At 43.6% G+C, this 16,708-nt stretch overlaps 1 protein-coding gene across 1 annotated transcript in view; it reads left to right on the top strand.

Annotated features, from left to right (window-relative positions):
- CMTM7 (CKLF like MARVEL transmembrane domain containing 7) overlaps window positions 1–3,740 on the top strand; it is a 35,763-nt gene extending 32,023 nt beyond the window's left edge. The window contains exon 5 of the mRNA XM_090046458.1: window positions 233–3,740. Coding sequence (XP_089902584.1) covers window positions 233–246 — 14 coding nt within the window. The 3' untranslated portion in view covers window positions 247–3,740. The remainder of the gene's footprint in view (window positions 1–232) is intronic.
- Window positions 3,741–16,708: the final 12,968 nt, after the last annotated feature.

Here is a 16,708-nt window from a genome sequence, read left to right as displayed (position 1 = left end):
GTACCCTATTACTCCCTGTATTGATGACATGGTAATTTAATGAATTCAGTGAATACTGAAATGTGTTAGCAGCTACTAGCAGCTGTTAACAGCAAAATAACTTGCATATAATAATCAGTGAATGCTTGATCTCCTGTTTGCCTCCTCAAAAAGAATGTTTCCTGTGTGTCCTTTAATCAAATCAAATAATTTGTTTGCGGCTACCCAACTGACACTAGCTTCCTTTTTAAAGATGCAGCTGTGTGACTTTCACCATTGCAAGATGTCTGTGCCATGCTAAAAGTGAAACCAAAGAACCAACCACTGAGTAAAGAGAGTGGATATTGTTGCAACTGGACTGTATTCCAAAAGTGTGTGAAGATCTACTTGAAAAATTTGTGCAAAGGAAGGAACAAACAGTATTTGGACCAAAGAAGCTGGCACCAAAATAAATTATAATGGAGAAACTGAATTTCTTGAGCTTTACAGAGAAATGCTATTTCTGTCCTTTGAACTGCTCTGTTGCTCCCAACTAATTGCAATAAGAATAATAAAACCTCATCTGGAGAGTTTACACTTCTTCATTAGGATCTGTATAATCTTAAAGGTGGAAAAAAGTAATTCTGATTTCTTCCATCCTTTTACAAAAGGGAAAACTTTCCTCTCTGACTGTTAACCTTTAACAAAACAACTGCTACACACTGTGCCTGGGAAATTTGCCTGAAATCCTCTTCTACATTTCATGGTCACTGAGATTTTTTTGCATTATCTTAGTCAAGACTAGAAAAGACCTTAAAGAACTTATTCTTGGAGGATTCACTGTGAACACTTCCTTTTAACCTCAGAAGTAAACTGGGCTTTTTAGATGACCAAAGAACTGTTTCAATGTCTACATTTTAAAATGGCCAAATCAGAAAGCTTAGAAGCTTCTTTTTAGTATCCTACAATACAGGAAAATAGATATCCAAGAACACATACTTAAAGGTGAGCCAAGTTTCCTGTTTTCCTTCTTGTCAATTTGTATTTGCATACTGGACTTCATTCACACTTATGCAGAATTAACCCATGGAAAGGGGAAACTGAGTTATCCAGGAATTTCTGTCTTTGGAGTGATAAGTATCATTATCTGTTTCTTCAACATGCAGACAGTGGTGATGACTCAACTGCTCAGCCAGGTGTATGCTTTCAGGAACTAGAAACCATTCTCAGGGGAAGTATGTAGCAGAGACAGAACCTCCCCTTTCCTGTGGGTGCAGCTCACCTCCACCACAGCCCTTTTTTTCTAAATCAAACCCATTTAGGCAAGCTGACTAGGGTCCAGGCCCAGGGCAGAAGGTCTAAAGCAAGTTCACTCGATGAGGGACAGGCATAAAGGGCCTTGTGCAGGCTCTTTGGCCTCCTGGTTAATTGGAGCCAAAGGAAACATGGGAAGAGCAGCATCCTTTGAGCTGTTTCTTATTTTTTTTGTTTGCACTAACCTGTGCCTAAACGTCTAGCCTCAGTTTTCGTGATCACTCTCCTTAAATAGAATAATAACTGGATATATAATAATCCCTTTTTTATTATATAGTATAATAATTCTATATATAATAATCCCTTTTTTGCCTCAGGAGCAAGCCATTATACATTTTGTCATTCTTTCTCTGTTGTTTTATGTGCCTTTATTTTCTTACTCTCTACTAAAAGAAGTTGGCAAGAAGATAGGGCTACAAATATTAAACTAATGAAATAAAAATAGCTGAAGCTTATTGCTGTTTTCTGGTAAAGGTAGAAAATTCTTCTCAACATGGCATGCCATTTCCACAATTTATGTTGCTGTTGCAAACTGCCTCTTAAAACAAAATGACCAGCAAAGGAGCCAGCCAAAAGCACAGGTGTCTGTTTTCTGCCAATACTTGGATTTATTTTTGTCAATGAAATGGTCACAGGACTTATTTGTACTAAAAAATGATTCAAATATAAGTGTTGCTCATTCACCAGCCAGTTGTATATAAGCCTTTAATAATGTTACAGGTTTTGTACGAAGTCCAGAATTGGCCTGCTTTTGTGCCTGACAGCTCTGTCTAGTATTTATTTTGTCCACTGAAAAAGTCAGTTTGTGTGAACTAAGAGTATGTGAATAGTCACTTATTTATCCATAAACCATGTCGCGTGCAAATAGCAATGGTGTAAGCTGCCAGCATGCCACAGCAATGACTTGAAGAATCCAGTGAGCTAGCATGACAAAAGAGTGCATTCTTGGTGCCTATCTTTGCCTTCTCTGTGGAAAATGCCAACAGCCAGTGGTGATGTTTTCTGCAAGGGAGAGAGATGCTTTTTCACTGACTCAGGTCCCTGAGCTGATTTTGTTGACTGATGACCTCGTTTTGATTTGGACCAGGAACCTAGCTATATAAGGTGCTCTCTGTCCCATCCTCAGGAGGAATGTTTATAGTACAAGACATTACTTCTCCTAGTTTTTCTTCTTTTCTTGTGTGAGGAATGCACACGCGTTTACTATGCACATTATTGGTGTAACCCTCTATGCTCTGGCAGCTATTCAAGAAAGAATTTCTTCAGCAACCGAGCCAACTGTGCCTTGCCCTTTCTCATCAGCATCCTCATTGACTGTGGCAGCAGGACAGCATGTCCTATGGATGCAGAACAGCATGGCTCATGGAGGCCACGTCATGCTGAGAGTTTCAAAAGAAAGGTGAGCTCTCTGGAAATTGGGCTAGTTCCTATACCTCTCAGGTGGTCCACATACTCCTCTGTACAGGATTTGTGCCTCTTATCCCCAAATGCTGTTGCACTGTCTTTTGCTGGACTTCCGCAAGACACACCCCCCTCCCCAACGATTACAGGTAGGAAAGGTCCCCAAGTGGGAGCTGAATCCAATCTAGCAGCCAAATTGTGTGTTGCCCAAAGAATATTTTCTCAGACACTGAGTACACTGCGAGCATTGTATCAAGGAAACAAGATAAAAACTCTCCTTTTCACTTGCATCTGCAGACAAAGCAAAAACTAGGCCAGGTGTAGACATGCAAGGCTTTCATTAACATACTTATCAGTATAACTTTGTAAAGCATTGGTAGTTCTCCAAACCCACTTGTATTGGCACATTTCAAATTCAGAGCACTTTCAGAGCATTACTCTCCCACCACCCAACACATGTGCACACACATACACACACAAGCCTGCAGCCAGAGAGCTGGAGAGCATGAATCCCTGTATGCCTCTTAGCTTCCGGAGGTTTCCAAGGACAACTGGTATCACAGTTTGATTGCACAGGAGAGCACTAACTGGCTGTCTGCTGTACTTGTCCCACTGCCCTCTTCCTCAAGAGTTGGGGAGCAGAGCACTGAGCACTCTGGTGGAGCGTGCACCTGTTTCAGGAGGTGCTACATCTGCACCCTCCCTAGCTGTAGCACTCCACAGGCACTCAGCATTGAAGAGAACATCTGCCCATGACCTTAATGTAGATACAGCTTACAATGGCAAAACAGTATTTTTGCTCTTTAGTTTCCTTCACCCAGTCCCTGAAAGACATACATTCTAACAGCAGAAGTGCAATTTTGCTGCTATATTTGTGTCTGCAACAGCAGTTTTTGCTGCCACAGCTGTGCTGATTGGAAATTATACCCTTGTTGGAATTGATATACCAGGCTGAGTTTGTAGCATGGACCTGGGTGCTTTATTTCTCTGTGAATTTGATGTGGAATATGGAATACCAGTGTTTAAAAATAAATGATATAAGTCTTGTAAAAAATACTGACTTTGAGATTTGGTGACTCTTAATTCCTCTTCCCCTGCTGGATGTTGACTGCACAGTTTATGTGGTATTTTCTACTCCTTTGAATTGCTTTAAAAATGTTCACATTTGCATCACATTCTTTTCAAATAGCTATTCCATATACTCTGCAAAAAAAATTGAATCATTTCTCCCAAGGACTAGCGGAAAGGGAAAAGCAGAGTGCTCTGTTAAAAATGCATTGAAACACATCAGTGAACTAATATGCTACTGCAAGTGTGTTTTGTGTGGTGTTAACATGATGCTAAGGGAGGGAGAGGGCTGGGAGAATTGCAGAGATTATTGCCAAATAAAAAAGGGATGCTAGTGCAAACACTATGAAGAAAAGATTTTCAGTGGATGTTTGCTCAAACATGAGCATGGGGTAATGTATTTTTTGCTGTTGGGGTGAGAGTATAATGGGCAAAGAGGAAGCTAACAAAAAATAGCTATTATGATGATGCATACCTTTAAGGAGCAACAAACTGGAGGTGGAGAAGTGTACATTTCTTTAGGAATGCAGTTCATATTTCACACTATTTTCTTCTGATTTCATATTCAATGAAAGATAAAGGGACAGTTTAGCCTGAGAGTGACAACATCAACTTGCAGCGCATTTAGCTTTGCTTAACACACCGGTGGTTAAAGGCTCATTCTATTGTTTTTGTAGGCAGCTTTGACCAAAGTGTTGCTCATGGGCCAAAGGCAGCGTACAACAAAATCTGAAATGGAGTTATAGCCAGTGATGTGAACCAAGCCTATGTGGGCTCTGAACCAACATCTTGGATTCAGGTGGTTTACAATTAAATGTCTGGAGTCTCCACAAGCTAAAGAGGAGGTCAGCTGCTGAGTTCTGTTGCAACACTCATCTGGGCATAATTGGGGCAGCCTGCTTTAAGGCATATACAATATCTGAAGATGTGACTAGGAAGCTGAGATGTTCCATGGTTGTTTGAGGACAGTAAATCATCCGATAAAGAATCCAAGCAGATTGGATGACATCTGTTGCTGTGGTGCCTTAGGTTAGAGCAAAAACATTCTCTTTGGAGGCCTACCTCCTGTTTTCCTTCTTTAGAATTGTAGGCCAGCCCCCTGGAGCATGTCTCCCCCAGTGTGTTAACAGCTAACTGCTAAATGTGCAGCAGCTAGCAGTAGCAGACCCCTTCACTGTGTCCCATTTCACACTACCGCCCCCGCCAGGAAATGAGATCAGTTCCCTGCTGCCAGCCGTGAAGTCACATGGACTGCTGCACCTAGAGCCTGGACAAGGAGGAGGAAGGGGAGGCTCCTGCTGCTATTGAAATTTTACCTGCAACTCCCCGCTGGGCAAGAGCTTGCCTAATAGCATGTGAGACATCATGCACCAGCTAGCACATCCCCTTTTCCTGCAGCCATTTACTGCCCACTCTCCAAGAAGAAGCAGCAAAACACCATGGTTTATGGGTGGAGAAAGCACCATCTTCCTTCAAGTGCTTGTCCACCTGCACATTCTGCTTTGTTTGTGGGGGAGGCATGTACCTCATGAACTCAAACTCCTAGTGACTCAATTTTTCTCCTCCTTTAACCAAGCCCCTACTTCAGTTCTCAGTACAGTTTCCTGTCACAGAACTAAGTAGCAGGTACAGGTCTGTAGGTCTCTACAATTTGCAGTAATCTCTCGGTAGCAGGGGCCATGGCCCTCTACTTGGGACCTCTTGTGCTTATATTAACAACATTTTATAGAGGCTGGCCATCGGTTGCCACAGTTCGCCTGCTTTACCTGTGGCAGGTTAGGGTGTTAGGTCTATGCTGTGCCAGGGTTGATGGTAGTCTTACATAAGAAGGAGTTTAGATTATGGCTGCATGGGCTGATTTGGATAGGGATGATTGTGTCTAAGGCAGGGGGGAGTAGATGACCTCTGGAGGTCCCTTCCAGCCCTACTTCTCTATGATTGTTCTTAATTGTAACTCAGTAAAAAAAATGGCTTCTGTAGATGTGTTTTCACTGAAAATGTTTTGCTTTAGAAAACTAGCAACCATGAAAGCCATTGTGCCTAAAACCTACAGTGTGGTTGGGTCTGCCATGGATGAGCCCACCCAGTGCTTATTTTGCCCCGGACAGGCACATGTCCCTGGGAAATGCACCATATGCAAATTATCCATGACCTAGGTTAGGAAGCCAGGCTTCAGATTTACATACTGGGGACATTTATAGTCATCCTCAGACTCTTGGGCATAAGATGCAAATGGGTACAACTCCTCCAGGCATAGAGGCTTTCTCCAGGACACTTGTCATCAGCATCCAAGAAGTTGCCATTATCTGCTGGTAAGCTCTTGCCTAGGGAAAATTTAAAGGGAAAATCCTCACCTTAGGGTTTTATGATCCTTGCTTCCTCTTTACCCATTTGCTCCCCAAATATCATGGCCCTGCATGGTCCCCAACAGAGCTTGGAAGTATCCTAAATCAGTACCAATGCCTGGATCCAGACAGACCATCCATCCATAGTAAAATAGGGGAAAGTGCCTGAAGCATTCAGCAGTATCTTCACTAGTGCCACGGCATCCTCAGTGCTAGGGTTCCAGCATAGGCTTCCCCACTGGCACGGCATATCCAGGCACAGCTCCACCAAGACATGGTGCTCCTCAGCACCCTCTGGGATCCCCAGGCCATCTTTCTGTGTTGTTGGGGAACCCCAGGACTCTGCTCTCGGAGTAAAGAGGGACTTTCCATCTAGAGAGAATCTGCTTATCTCCTGTCAGAGCGATTCATCCAACAGGCCCACTTTGTCAAGTGAGCCAGGCTCTCAGCTTGGGTATGCAAATCGAAACCTCCTGGGGAGGCTGGGATGTTCTAGCCATTCTGGACACCCTTTTAGAGATGCAGGTTTGCAACTTCTGTCTTGACTCTGTCAGGGTGCACTTCTTACCTGCTATCTCATATCGCCACTGAGCCAGAGAGAAAATCTGTCTTCTCCCACAGTACTGAAGTAGTGACGTTCCTCTGAGGTCTGATTGATGTACTCCTCCTATCCCTGTCCGGTGACTGATCCAATCTTTCAGCAAGACCTGAATCTAGCTCTGACAGCCTTGGTGAGTCTACTGTTTGAACTGCTATTGAGTTCCTGTATCTGTCCACAGAGATAGCTTTTGTGAGTGAGGGATCCAAGTGCTGATGGCAAGTTTTTCCTATACTGTTGGACAGCCTCCTTGAAGGCTCATCTCAAGATTTTACACAAAGGTAGCCACTGAATTCCACCTTCGGTGGCAGATTCACCTGCCAGTCTTTCCAAAATGTCACTTCAAGAACAGGAACTGATACAGGTGCTAGAGCTGAGGAGAGCCCTGCCCCCCACCCTGCACAGAAACCCCACGGCTATGTGTTGCCATCATAGAACGATTACAAGGAACAGCAGTTTCCATCCAGAGACAATCCAAATGCCTCTCACTGCCTCTAGATGTGCTGCAAAATTGACACTTTGGATCCACCAGTGGTGTTTAGAGTGCACTCCATTACAGGCCAAGCAATGTTAGTGACTCTCCCTGCCTCCCCCTGCTTCAAAATGTGTCTGTTCTTTTTATATTGCTCTTTTAAAGTTTGTGGATGCAGAATAATAGCAGTAGAGTGACCTATTCAATCAGAATGAAACAGCCTGAAGGAATACTGCAATACAGTCAGCATACAGCCTTGTTCTTGGGAAAGTCAGGAAGGATTTTACAACATAGGCTGTGGAAAAAGCACGAAAAGCTACCTGGCAAGCAGCAGCAGCAAACAATACTGTAAATCAGCTAGGTGTTCCAGGGTAGTCCTTAGACTGAAAAAACAGGGACTACTGGAGTGCTCCTGATCTTCACTGGAGTGATTGAACATGTCAAAGATCTTGGTGCTGAGAAAACAAACAGGGGCCCTATGTGCTGATATCACCCTGCTTCTTATCTCACCCACAGTAGGGAGGGAAACAAAGAAGAGGAACTGTGAAAGGAAGACAGTCTCTTGTGGCATCACATTTAAGGGCTGCTGTTCCCTCTGTGCTTCTCCAGGGGTCTCGCATTTCACTTCTAGTCATGTAAATATGATGCATCAGTTGTTTATTCTCTGTCACCTAAAGCACTTGAAGAAATGCAGAAGTCTAGAACTCTTGGTTCAGAAATGATACCTCTTATTAGACCAAGTAGGAAATCGCAAAACAAAATTATCTTTTTTTTGGGCAAGATTTTGGGCTCAAACGCCCTTCATCAGGCTCTGGGAAAATTAAAGATGGTAAAAAGTCCCCACAGGCAGGAAATAAACTTGCACAGAGGAAGCTAGAGATGGAAAATCTGTCCCTCTGGGTCTATGAGAAAGTCTCTGAGAGTTGTTCTGAGTTGCTCTTTGTTGTGTAGATCAGGTAGGATTCTTTCCCTAAAGGTGTCAAATGGCAAGCAGGGAGGTTTAAAAATCTTTCTTGTTGTTCTGCAGGGAACAACTCACAGAGACACTCTCATGGACCCAGAGGGACAGATTTTCCAGCTCCCTCTGGAAAAATGAAGTTTATGTCCTACCTACGGGGATTTTTTACCATCTTTAATTTTCCCAGGCCTGATGAAGGGCGTTTGAGCCCAAAAGCTTGCAGAAAAAAGATGATTTTGTTTTGCGATTTCCTAGTTGGTCTAATAAAAGGTATCATTTCCGAACCAAGAGTTTGAGGTGTTTGCTTTTCTTTTTGTCTCAGACCAACACGGTTACCAAAAACACCTAAAGTACTTAACACTTACGTTTCAAGAAGAGCAAAGATGGACAGTGCTTTTTCATGGAATGGTTGTAATGAGGCTGAAAAACTATGAGAAGAGGGCTAAGAGGAAGAGTGTAGATGCCTAAAGCTCTAGTACTAGAGGGCCACTCAGCACAGACCTGAATTTCACAAAGGGTCTCAGCTGTGAGCTGGCAGCCCCATTCCATGGCCATGGTGGGATGTACAGTATATATCACTACTCCCATCTACCCCTAGAGGTCTTGCAGGATTTTCAGTAGGAAGGCTTAGATGTCCCAACAAGTCAGTCCATATTTGTTCTATTAGATGCAGTCTAAAAGTCTGCCTCTTTATTTTCCTTCCTACACCTTGTAGTTACACAGACCATGTGACTCAGCTCACATCTGGGCACCTTTTGAAGCTGATGGGATTCTCTGGGTAACTGCAAAAAACACAGTCAGAATGTCAGGCTTGTTTGGCCCTTGGGCAGCCATCGCTATCTGTTGATGGTAGCTTGGCTCAGCACGCTGGAACAGTACAACCGTCCATAAAGACCCTGGCTAGCAAGGAAGGATGGTCCAAAACTGTGCTTCATTACAGACTTCTTCTGGAGTATCAAGGGGTCAGAGGTGTGACCAACACACCTATACCAGTAGAAATCCCTGGCACCGGTATACTTGCACCAGCAGAAATATGCTTTCAGTAAAAGTGATAGCCTATCTTGACCTGGGTGGATTGTTTTTCCTATATAATAACAGAGTACAACTTTGTATTCATACCTGCATCTATGCCAGTGTGGCCTTTTGGTATTCTTGTACAGACGAGCCACTCTTACGACATGGCGTGGATCCCTAGAAGAAACCCAGGCCTCTCAGTATTGCTATTGACAGTCCCTGTCCCTGTCAAAGTGAGCCTTCCTCAAAGGAGTGAGTGCAAAAAGCAAACGATATTAAAATCTCCAAATATGAATATTGCTAGCAAATAATTAATGTATATAGATAATGTTTTCATTTAATACTTATCAAATTAACAGGAATAAGCAGTTTTAAAATTTATAATCCCAAGAGTTCCTAACAGGTGACCAGTTTGTTAGAGAGATCTTATCCAAATTTGGGAAGAGGGTTGTAAGAGGTGCTGGATTTTCATTCCATCTGAAGACAAGAGCTTCAGAAAAAGGTGGCAAAGCAACACAGCTTAGGGCTGTAACCCTCCCTTTGCAAACAAACACTTAAAAAATTACTTGGTCATGACAAATGTGCTTAAAAAGATGCCCTTGTGATGAAGCTGGAAAGCCACTAATCAAGATCTAGTGTCCTAAACTGGACAAAGCCTCTATTATCATGTTCCTTGCTTGCGACTCAGCTTCTCTTCCCTACCTGGACTCCAACCCTTCCACTCAGTCTCTTTCTTCTGCTGCCATTGTGAGTGCTTGTGTGTGTGTGTGTGTGTGTGTGTGTGTGTGTGTGTGTGTGTGAACCAGTAACTTCATGGGGCTGTGTAGTATGTTGTCTGTTTAATAAAACTGTTATTTGGACTCCTAAGTTGAGTTTTGCTTTACTGTGGTTTGGCCCTGCTCCAATCTCTGCTCTCTAACTCCTGTCTCATTTCTCCCTCTCCTGCTTCTGTCTCACTGCCACCTCCAACACCTGTCCTGAGCTCCTCTCTGCCTCCAAACCCCCTGTTTCTTTTCCACTGTCTTATCCCCACTGCCTTTTCCTTTTCCCCTGAGCAACCAGGTTTCTGCCTCAGTTTCTTTCCTGGCTGTCTCCTCCTTGTACCTCCTTTTTTCCTCCCATGCACCTATGACCTCGAGTAACCCTGGGGCCACTTGATCTAAAGTAAACCCAAGCCTCAGTTCTTCAGCCAGCTTCTCTCTAGTCCACTGGTTCTAATCCTGGATCTAGCAACTTTAACTCTCTCTCTCTCACCTTAATCTTCCCCCAAGTATCTCAGGTACCCCAAGCAGACACATGCATACTGTACCATCCAAGTTGGGAACTTACCTATGTGTAGGTGGGTTGTGTGTGTGAACTGGTGAGTGTGTGTGTGTGTGTATATATATATATATATATATATCTCATGTGAATGATATATGCGTTAGTCATATGTGTACTGAGTGTGTAAGTATTGACAATTGTTTTTTGCCTAATTTTTAGTGTGTATGTACTTGAATTGGTGATAGGTATGCATGTGCCTAGGCTGGTTTGGATGTGTATGTGCCTGAGTTGGTAGTCTGTGTGTATGCACCTAATTGATTTGTGTTTTTATAAATGTGCAATTGTGTCACACCCTCCTGCCTAACAGCGCAATATTGAGATCCTGAGAGTTGGCCTAACCCCACAGGGCAACAGCAGCTGGTTTGAAACTAGCCTTTGCTTCACTAAAACACACAGTACATTTGTGCAGCAGCACTCATTATGAGAAATGGGGGAGATGAAGACAAAACAAATGTAAAATTTGAAGGGGAAGAACTGAATTCACACTGCACCAACTGATGCCTGTTGATGGCTATTTTGCCCTCTCGTGGACAAATTTCACTACAGCAATTTTCTAGCTGCCTTCAGAGCATCACATACAAACAGAGAACTTGTGCTGACAGCACAACAGGTATACAGTAATTAGCATACAGATGCTTAACACCTGGAATACTGGCACCTACATGAAACAAGTTCCCATGTGCCACAGGGAAAAGAATCCAGAACTACTGAGCTATTTTAATCCCTGTCCATTTCATCTAATGGAAATTGGCTTAATTGACAATGTTTAGCAGAAAAAAAAGGCTAGGGAAAAAAACAAACGAACTCATTCCCTCAGAGAATGAGTGAGAATAACTTGCTGTAGTTGCCTAGAGTACATAATTGCCCAGTATATGTAAGGAGGATATTAAATACACTCAGTTTGGGATGGTGATGAATGATGATGAACTGGTTTGAGGTAGCTTAGGCCTCCCTCTACACTTTCAGTGATTGCACAGTTGCCTGGTTAATTGCATGATGAACTGAGACCAGCTACACCTGGTATCGAGCCATAGAAAAGTTCAGCCAGCTATAATGTTAGACATTGAAACTGTGTACTGATGTTATAGCTGGTTTCAATCCAGCTTGAATTTACATGTGTAACAAGAACTACAGTGTGTGATAGCTATCTGCTGATCCTCTGGCATCGCAGGCTGCACTGTTCCACTCCAGTGTAAACTTCTCTGAAAAAGAACAAGGAGGAACCCTCCGTCTCAGCACAGATCTGAGCCCCAACTTTATACCCACTATCCAGCAGCTTGAAAGACCGGACAAATACCAACCCCTCCCCCCACACCACCTGAGCACAGAGCAGGCAAGCTCGGGGGGAGGAGGAACCCTGCCAGCCACAGTGCAAACCCAAGGTCTCTGGGACAGCAACAAGCTTGGGGGGAGAAGAAATCCCAGGTTGAGGCCAGGCAGGGTATCCCCAACTCCCTGCACCCCTGGGAAGAATTGGGGAGTTCCCATCCCCCTGTGCATGTTGATGCCTGGGAGAACCACTGTGGCCGGGGGGTGAGGGGGGTGTCTCCTCCCTGTCTGCCTACTTGTTGCTGCCTGGGCTGCACTGTGGCTGGGCAGGGTGTCCCCCCAGCTTCCTGCATGCACTTGCTGCTGCCCAAGAGACCCTGGAGAAAAGACTCCTTAGTAGAGGCATCCTTCAGTGGTGCTGCTGGCCAGGGAGAGCTCCCCCAGCTGGACAGCAGCACAAGCTGTTAATGGCTTTTGTCCTTTCGCCCCATGCTTGTGTAGCTGTACACATGGCACCATGTCTTCATTACACAAAAAAAGCTATGCTGCCATTGGAATAACATCTAGTTTCCTAGAATAAAAGTGGGCTGGGCAGTTAAAAAGGGAGATTTCCAAAGCAGCACAATGATCTGGGATTACAAGTCTCACTAACTTGACTCCTCGTTCCTTTAGGCATCTTCAAAAAAAATCTCCCCTGAAGAGGTTTTCTAAAGGCCCTTTCTTTGCACATTAGGCAGCAGGAGTGAAAGTCAATAGGGCCCAGAGCATAGCTCTTACAAGAGGTGGAATGAATTAATTAGAGAGGGAAAGGAAAGAAGTAGTTTCATAAGTATATGGGGGCTGCAGACCTATGGGACTTAACAGCCGTACTTCTCATATGACGTTTTTGTATGTTTTATATGAAGATACATTCCTTTACTTGCCAGGTGATTTTTCTATCATCCACCTCCTCCAGTACCTGTGGACTACAGCTGAAAGGGCATTTCCCTAAGAGCTCTTTAGTTAAACTGCTCTTTAGCTCTTGTTTCTGAGCTTTGCTCTGTTGGTGGTCAGATTGACAGGAAAGCCCCCAGAGAGGCTTTGATTGTTAAGCCCATCCTAGGAATGTAACAAGAATGAAGTAAACAGCTCAGGAGGTGTCAAAATGTAAATACTGCTATTCAGTATCACCGCAATGAAGGTGCAGCTTCTTGAGTGATTTGGGAGTCAGACAGACAATGAATGTGGAAAGCAAATGGAAATAGTAATGAACTGACATGCAAGAGAAAGGGATCCAGCTGTTAGCTTGCAATTGGATGGTTCAAAGAACATATATAGATAAATATTTCCTGGAGAGTTTTGGATTTGTCTTCCTTGGCATATCTCCACTCTCCGTTGGACTGATGGGGCTATTTCTTTCCATTTGGTTTCTTTTATTCACAGCAGCAGCAGGGCTGGAGAACTGCCTCTGAAAGTCGCAACAGGTCATAGACAGACAAGGTTCTTTGGGTGAATCTGGTATCTTTTATTAGACCAACTTAAATAGTTGGAAAACAATTTTTAAGCAAGCTTTCAGGTTCAAAAACCCTTCCTCAGGCTAAGGAAATGTCAGCAGTTGGTGTGTGCTCTTCCTGGATGGAATGAAAAGTAAAGCAGCCAGAGGCTGGGCTGGTATGCGTGCGAGACAGGTAGTCAGTGAAGATGTAGATTGAGGAGTCAATGGGTGAGGGACAGGCCAGGTGGGTGGGGAGAGAAGGGGGATGAATAGTGAAGAGGTACCTGGGGAACCAGATGTCAGGCAGGTTATAATGTGTCATAAATCCAATGTCTATATTTAGTCCATGATTTTTAGTATCTAGGAGGTTGATGAAGTGGAGTTCATAGGCTCATCTCTGGGAAGTGTTTTGTAAGTTCCCTTTGAAGAGCAGGACTGAGTGATTGGAGAGAGTGTGGTTTTTTCTTGTGAGAAATGTACCCCCACAGGTAATTGGGTAGCAGTTTTACACTGATGGTTGAGAAGGTAACCACAGACCAAGCTGTGAGAAACCAGGGAATGGTACGCATAGGCAAACAATGGAAGAATTTAGTCAGAAGCAGGGTGAAAGGTGAAGATGGGGTCTGTTTATGCCTACAGCTTGCCCTGGTACCATGCCCAAGAGTATGCATTGGCAGCTTGCCTGAATACATTTTAATCTGAATACAGATTCCATTGACCATTGTCACATTGACATACAAACCTTCTTTACCAGATGAGAAGTTGGCCTTTGAATTCAGTAAAGAAAAAAAAAAAAAAGAAAGAAAATCAAGTAGTGGACCTGCTTGGCTCTTGATGACCAGTAGTAGAGAGCAGTGCCTCTGGCCGAGCTCCCTACTTTAAGGAAGCAGTTCTCCCCAAGTAAAGAAAGACACTTGCAAGGTGCAGATGTAAATATACTTACCTGGCATATTTTCAGCCTTGAATGACTCAAGTGTAGTTAGAGGGTGAAGGCCTATCCCTTGCACAGTGGACAGGCTGGCCTGCGAGAATCTGCAAATGCCTCCAAATGTAAGGATCATGGCTACACAATTGATGGTGATGGGAGATTGTTTTTTGGGCTTTCCCCCTCCTTTGGCATTTTAGCTAGTGACCAGGGAGGCTAAGGGGAATCTGAGCGCCAAAGCCCGTGGGCTTGGGGCTTGCATGTAGGATGCCTACTATGGATTGGGAGTATCTGAAGCCCTAGACTAATGCTTGCTGGTGGTAGTGCTGCACAGGCTTGAATGATTGAGCTGTGATCAGTTAAAATTTGGAAGCTGAAAATTTGGAACTGATTTGGCCCTGGAAACAAAATTTTAATAAAAGATGTGCATATATAGAAATTATACTTAAAAGGATGCAGAAATCATAGTGTAGCAAGAAACCTTTTTGCCTGCCCCTCCCTCAAATGTGAAGTTCCTCCATATGGCAAAAGCACCTTTTGCAGTATTTGCCCCCTTTTGGGGATGCTCTCTCTCTTTTCTACCTTTTCTTCCTTCCTGTATCTTTTTCTTTTATTATATTATTATTTTTATATAATGTGTACTTATAGTGAAAATAGAGCTTGTAGATGCTTTTACAAATGTACTTTAAGTTTAAAAGTAAGTTGTACCATGTAACAATGCTAGCAAGAGCAGGAATCTCTGTATGGAGCGGGTCCCTGAATGAATCATAGTCGATTGTGTATCACAGTAGCTAGTCTGGATAAGCATGTTAATGAGCGGCAATTAACACCTACATACCACAGACTAAGGAGAAGAAAGAATCAATACAGAGCCAGGAACTCCCTGAAACTTCACTGTTAAAGGTATGGAAGCCCCAGTTTGAAGTAATCAACTGGAAACGGACCCTTGGGGCTGAAATACCCCCTGATCAACCACTTCCAGAGCTTCATCACGGCAGTGAATCAATCAAAATTCATCAAGGGACTCCTGAGACTGCACATACCTGCGGACCCCTGGGGCTGACAGCTGCCATCCAGCAGCTGTCAAGAGGGACATCCCTCAAGGTCAACCCCTGGATTAGGTAAGCCCGAGAATTGGGGAGTCATCAAAGTCTGTCATAGAGGGATAAAAGGCAGCGAAAAATGACCCCTAACGGCGCCCTTTGACCTGACCAGCACCCTGCCTGTCTGGCCACAAGGACCAGCCAGTGACCCCCTTCTGAAGCAACATCACACTGAAAGAAGCCTCGCCTGGCCATCGACGGCAGACTCCAGCGCTTGGGGATAGGTATATCTTGACATGGTACTTAGTGTTCAGAGCTAGCTACAGTGGGTGTGAGTGTGTGTGTGTATGTGTGTGCGCGCGCACACATGAATGTGTGTGTGTTTGAGGGGATCAGCACTAAGGTTTATGGTCTGACTTTTGCATCCATCCAATAAACTAGAATTTTATGATGCTCCTGTGAGTTGGTCCTTTGTAGCCAACAATAGCAAGCAGGTGCTGCCTGTGTATAACTGAAGTGAAACAATTGCTTTTGGGCTACACTCTGCCGTATTATACTGGTGTAACTCCATTGCTGTTCAGGAGTTCCTCTAGATTCATACCAAAACAGCAGGATTTGCCATTATGAGTGGCAATACAAACTTTGTATCCATGAAACTATACCATGTGGTCATCCTACAATTATTACATTAGTGTTGCCCTTGACTCCTGAGTTACTTTTTGTTCCCTACGAATCCACAGCTGCAATATTTGTCTCTGGCTCCTTATGCTTGTGACTGACCATTTTCTCTCATTAAAGCACATTTAAAATTAGCGGAAGGCCTTTTCCACAGCAATCCCTGACAAATAATACACTCTGACAACTTTGGTAGGGCCATGATTCCTCTCTTACTTCACAAGGCAGAGAAATACCTCCACTTATTTCAGTTTCAATGAGTAAGACTAAAGCTGTCCTCTCAGAGCGTATCTGCAGCCATGTCACCATAATTTGGGAGTTATCAACATATAAAGGGCAGACAGGTTTAATGGAATAAACCAAACCACCCACAGAACAATGGTAACAATAATAGCTTACAACTTGCAATTTTTTTTGGCAGACAGCATTTCTAATTACAGATGTCCCCACTTCCATTCCTACTTGAATGAGTAGTCTAATGACCTATATTCACTAAGTTAAGGTAGATGCACTTCCCCTAAAACAACTGTCTTGTTTGTTAAAGGAAGGATTATAAGTGTTACTCATTTTTTTCTCTAAGTGCCCCAAGAAAGAATATAATATTCAGAAAAGCAGCATTGGAATGGGATGTTCCATGGTAACCTACAGGAAACTGCAGATGTTTTGAAAGGACTGTTTTAGCCCCAGGCTCTTGTCCACAGCAGTATTAACCATATTTCAGAAGATGCTTTGAGAAAATTCCCAGTGAAGTATCCAACTTTGCGGCCCTGCAAATTAAATTCAACTCCCCAGACCAGCCCAGACAAATGGCCCCTAACCAGGAACTTTAGCATGAAGCAATTTCCTGCAGTTTCCACTAACAGAAGTGGCT

The sequence above is a fragment of the Crocodylus siamensis genome, chromosome 5, assembly GCF_052110815.1.
Source record: "Crocodylus siamensis isolate JL-2025a chromosome 5, ASM5211081v1, whole genome shotgun sequence".
NCBI classification, from domain to species: domain Eukaryota; kingdom Metazoa; phylum Chordata; order Crocodylia; family Crocodylidae; genus Crocodylus; species Crocodylus siamensis.
The sequence above is the reverse complement of the archived record's forward strand: the minus strand, read 5'-3'. Positions and strand labels throughout refer to the sequence as shown.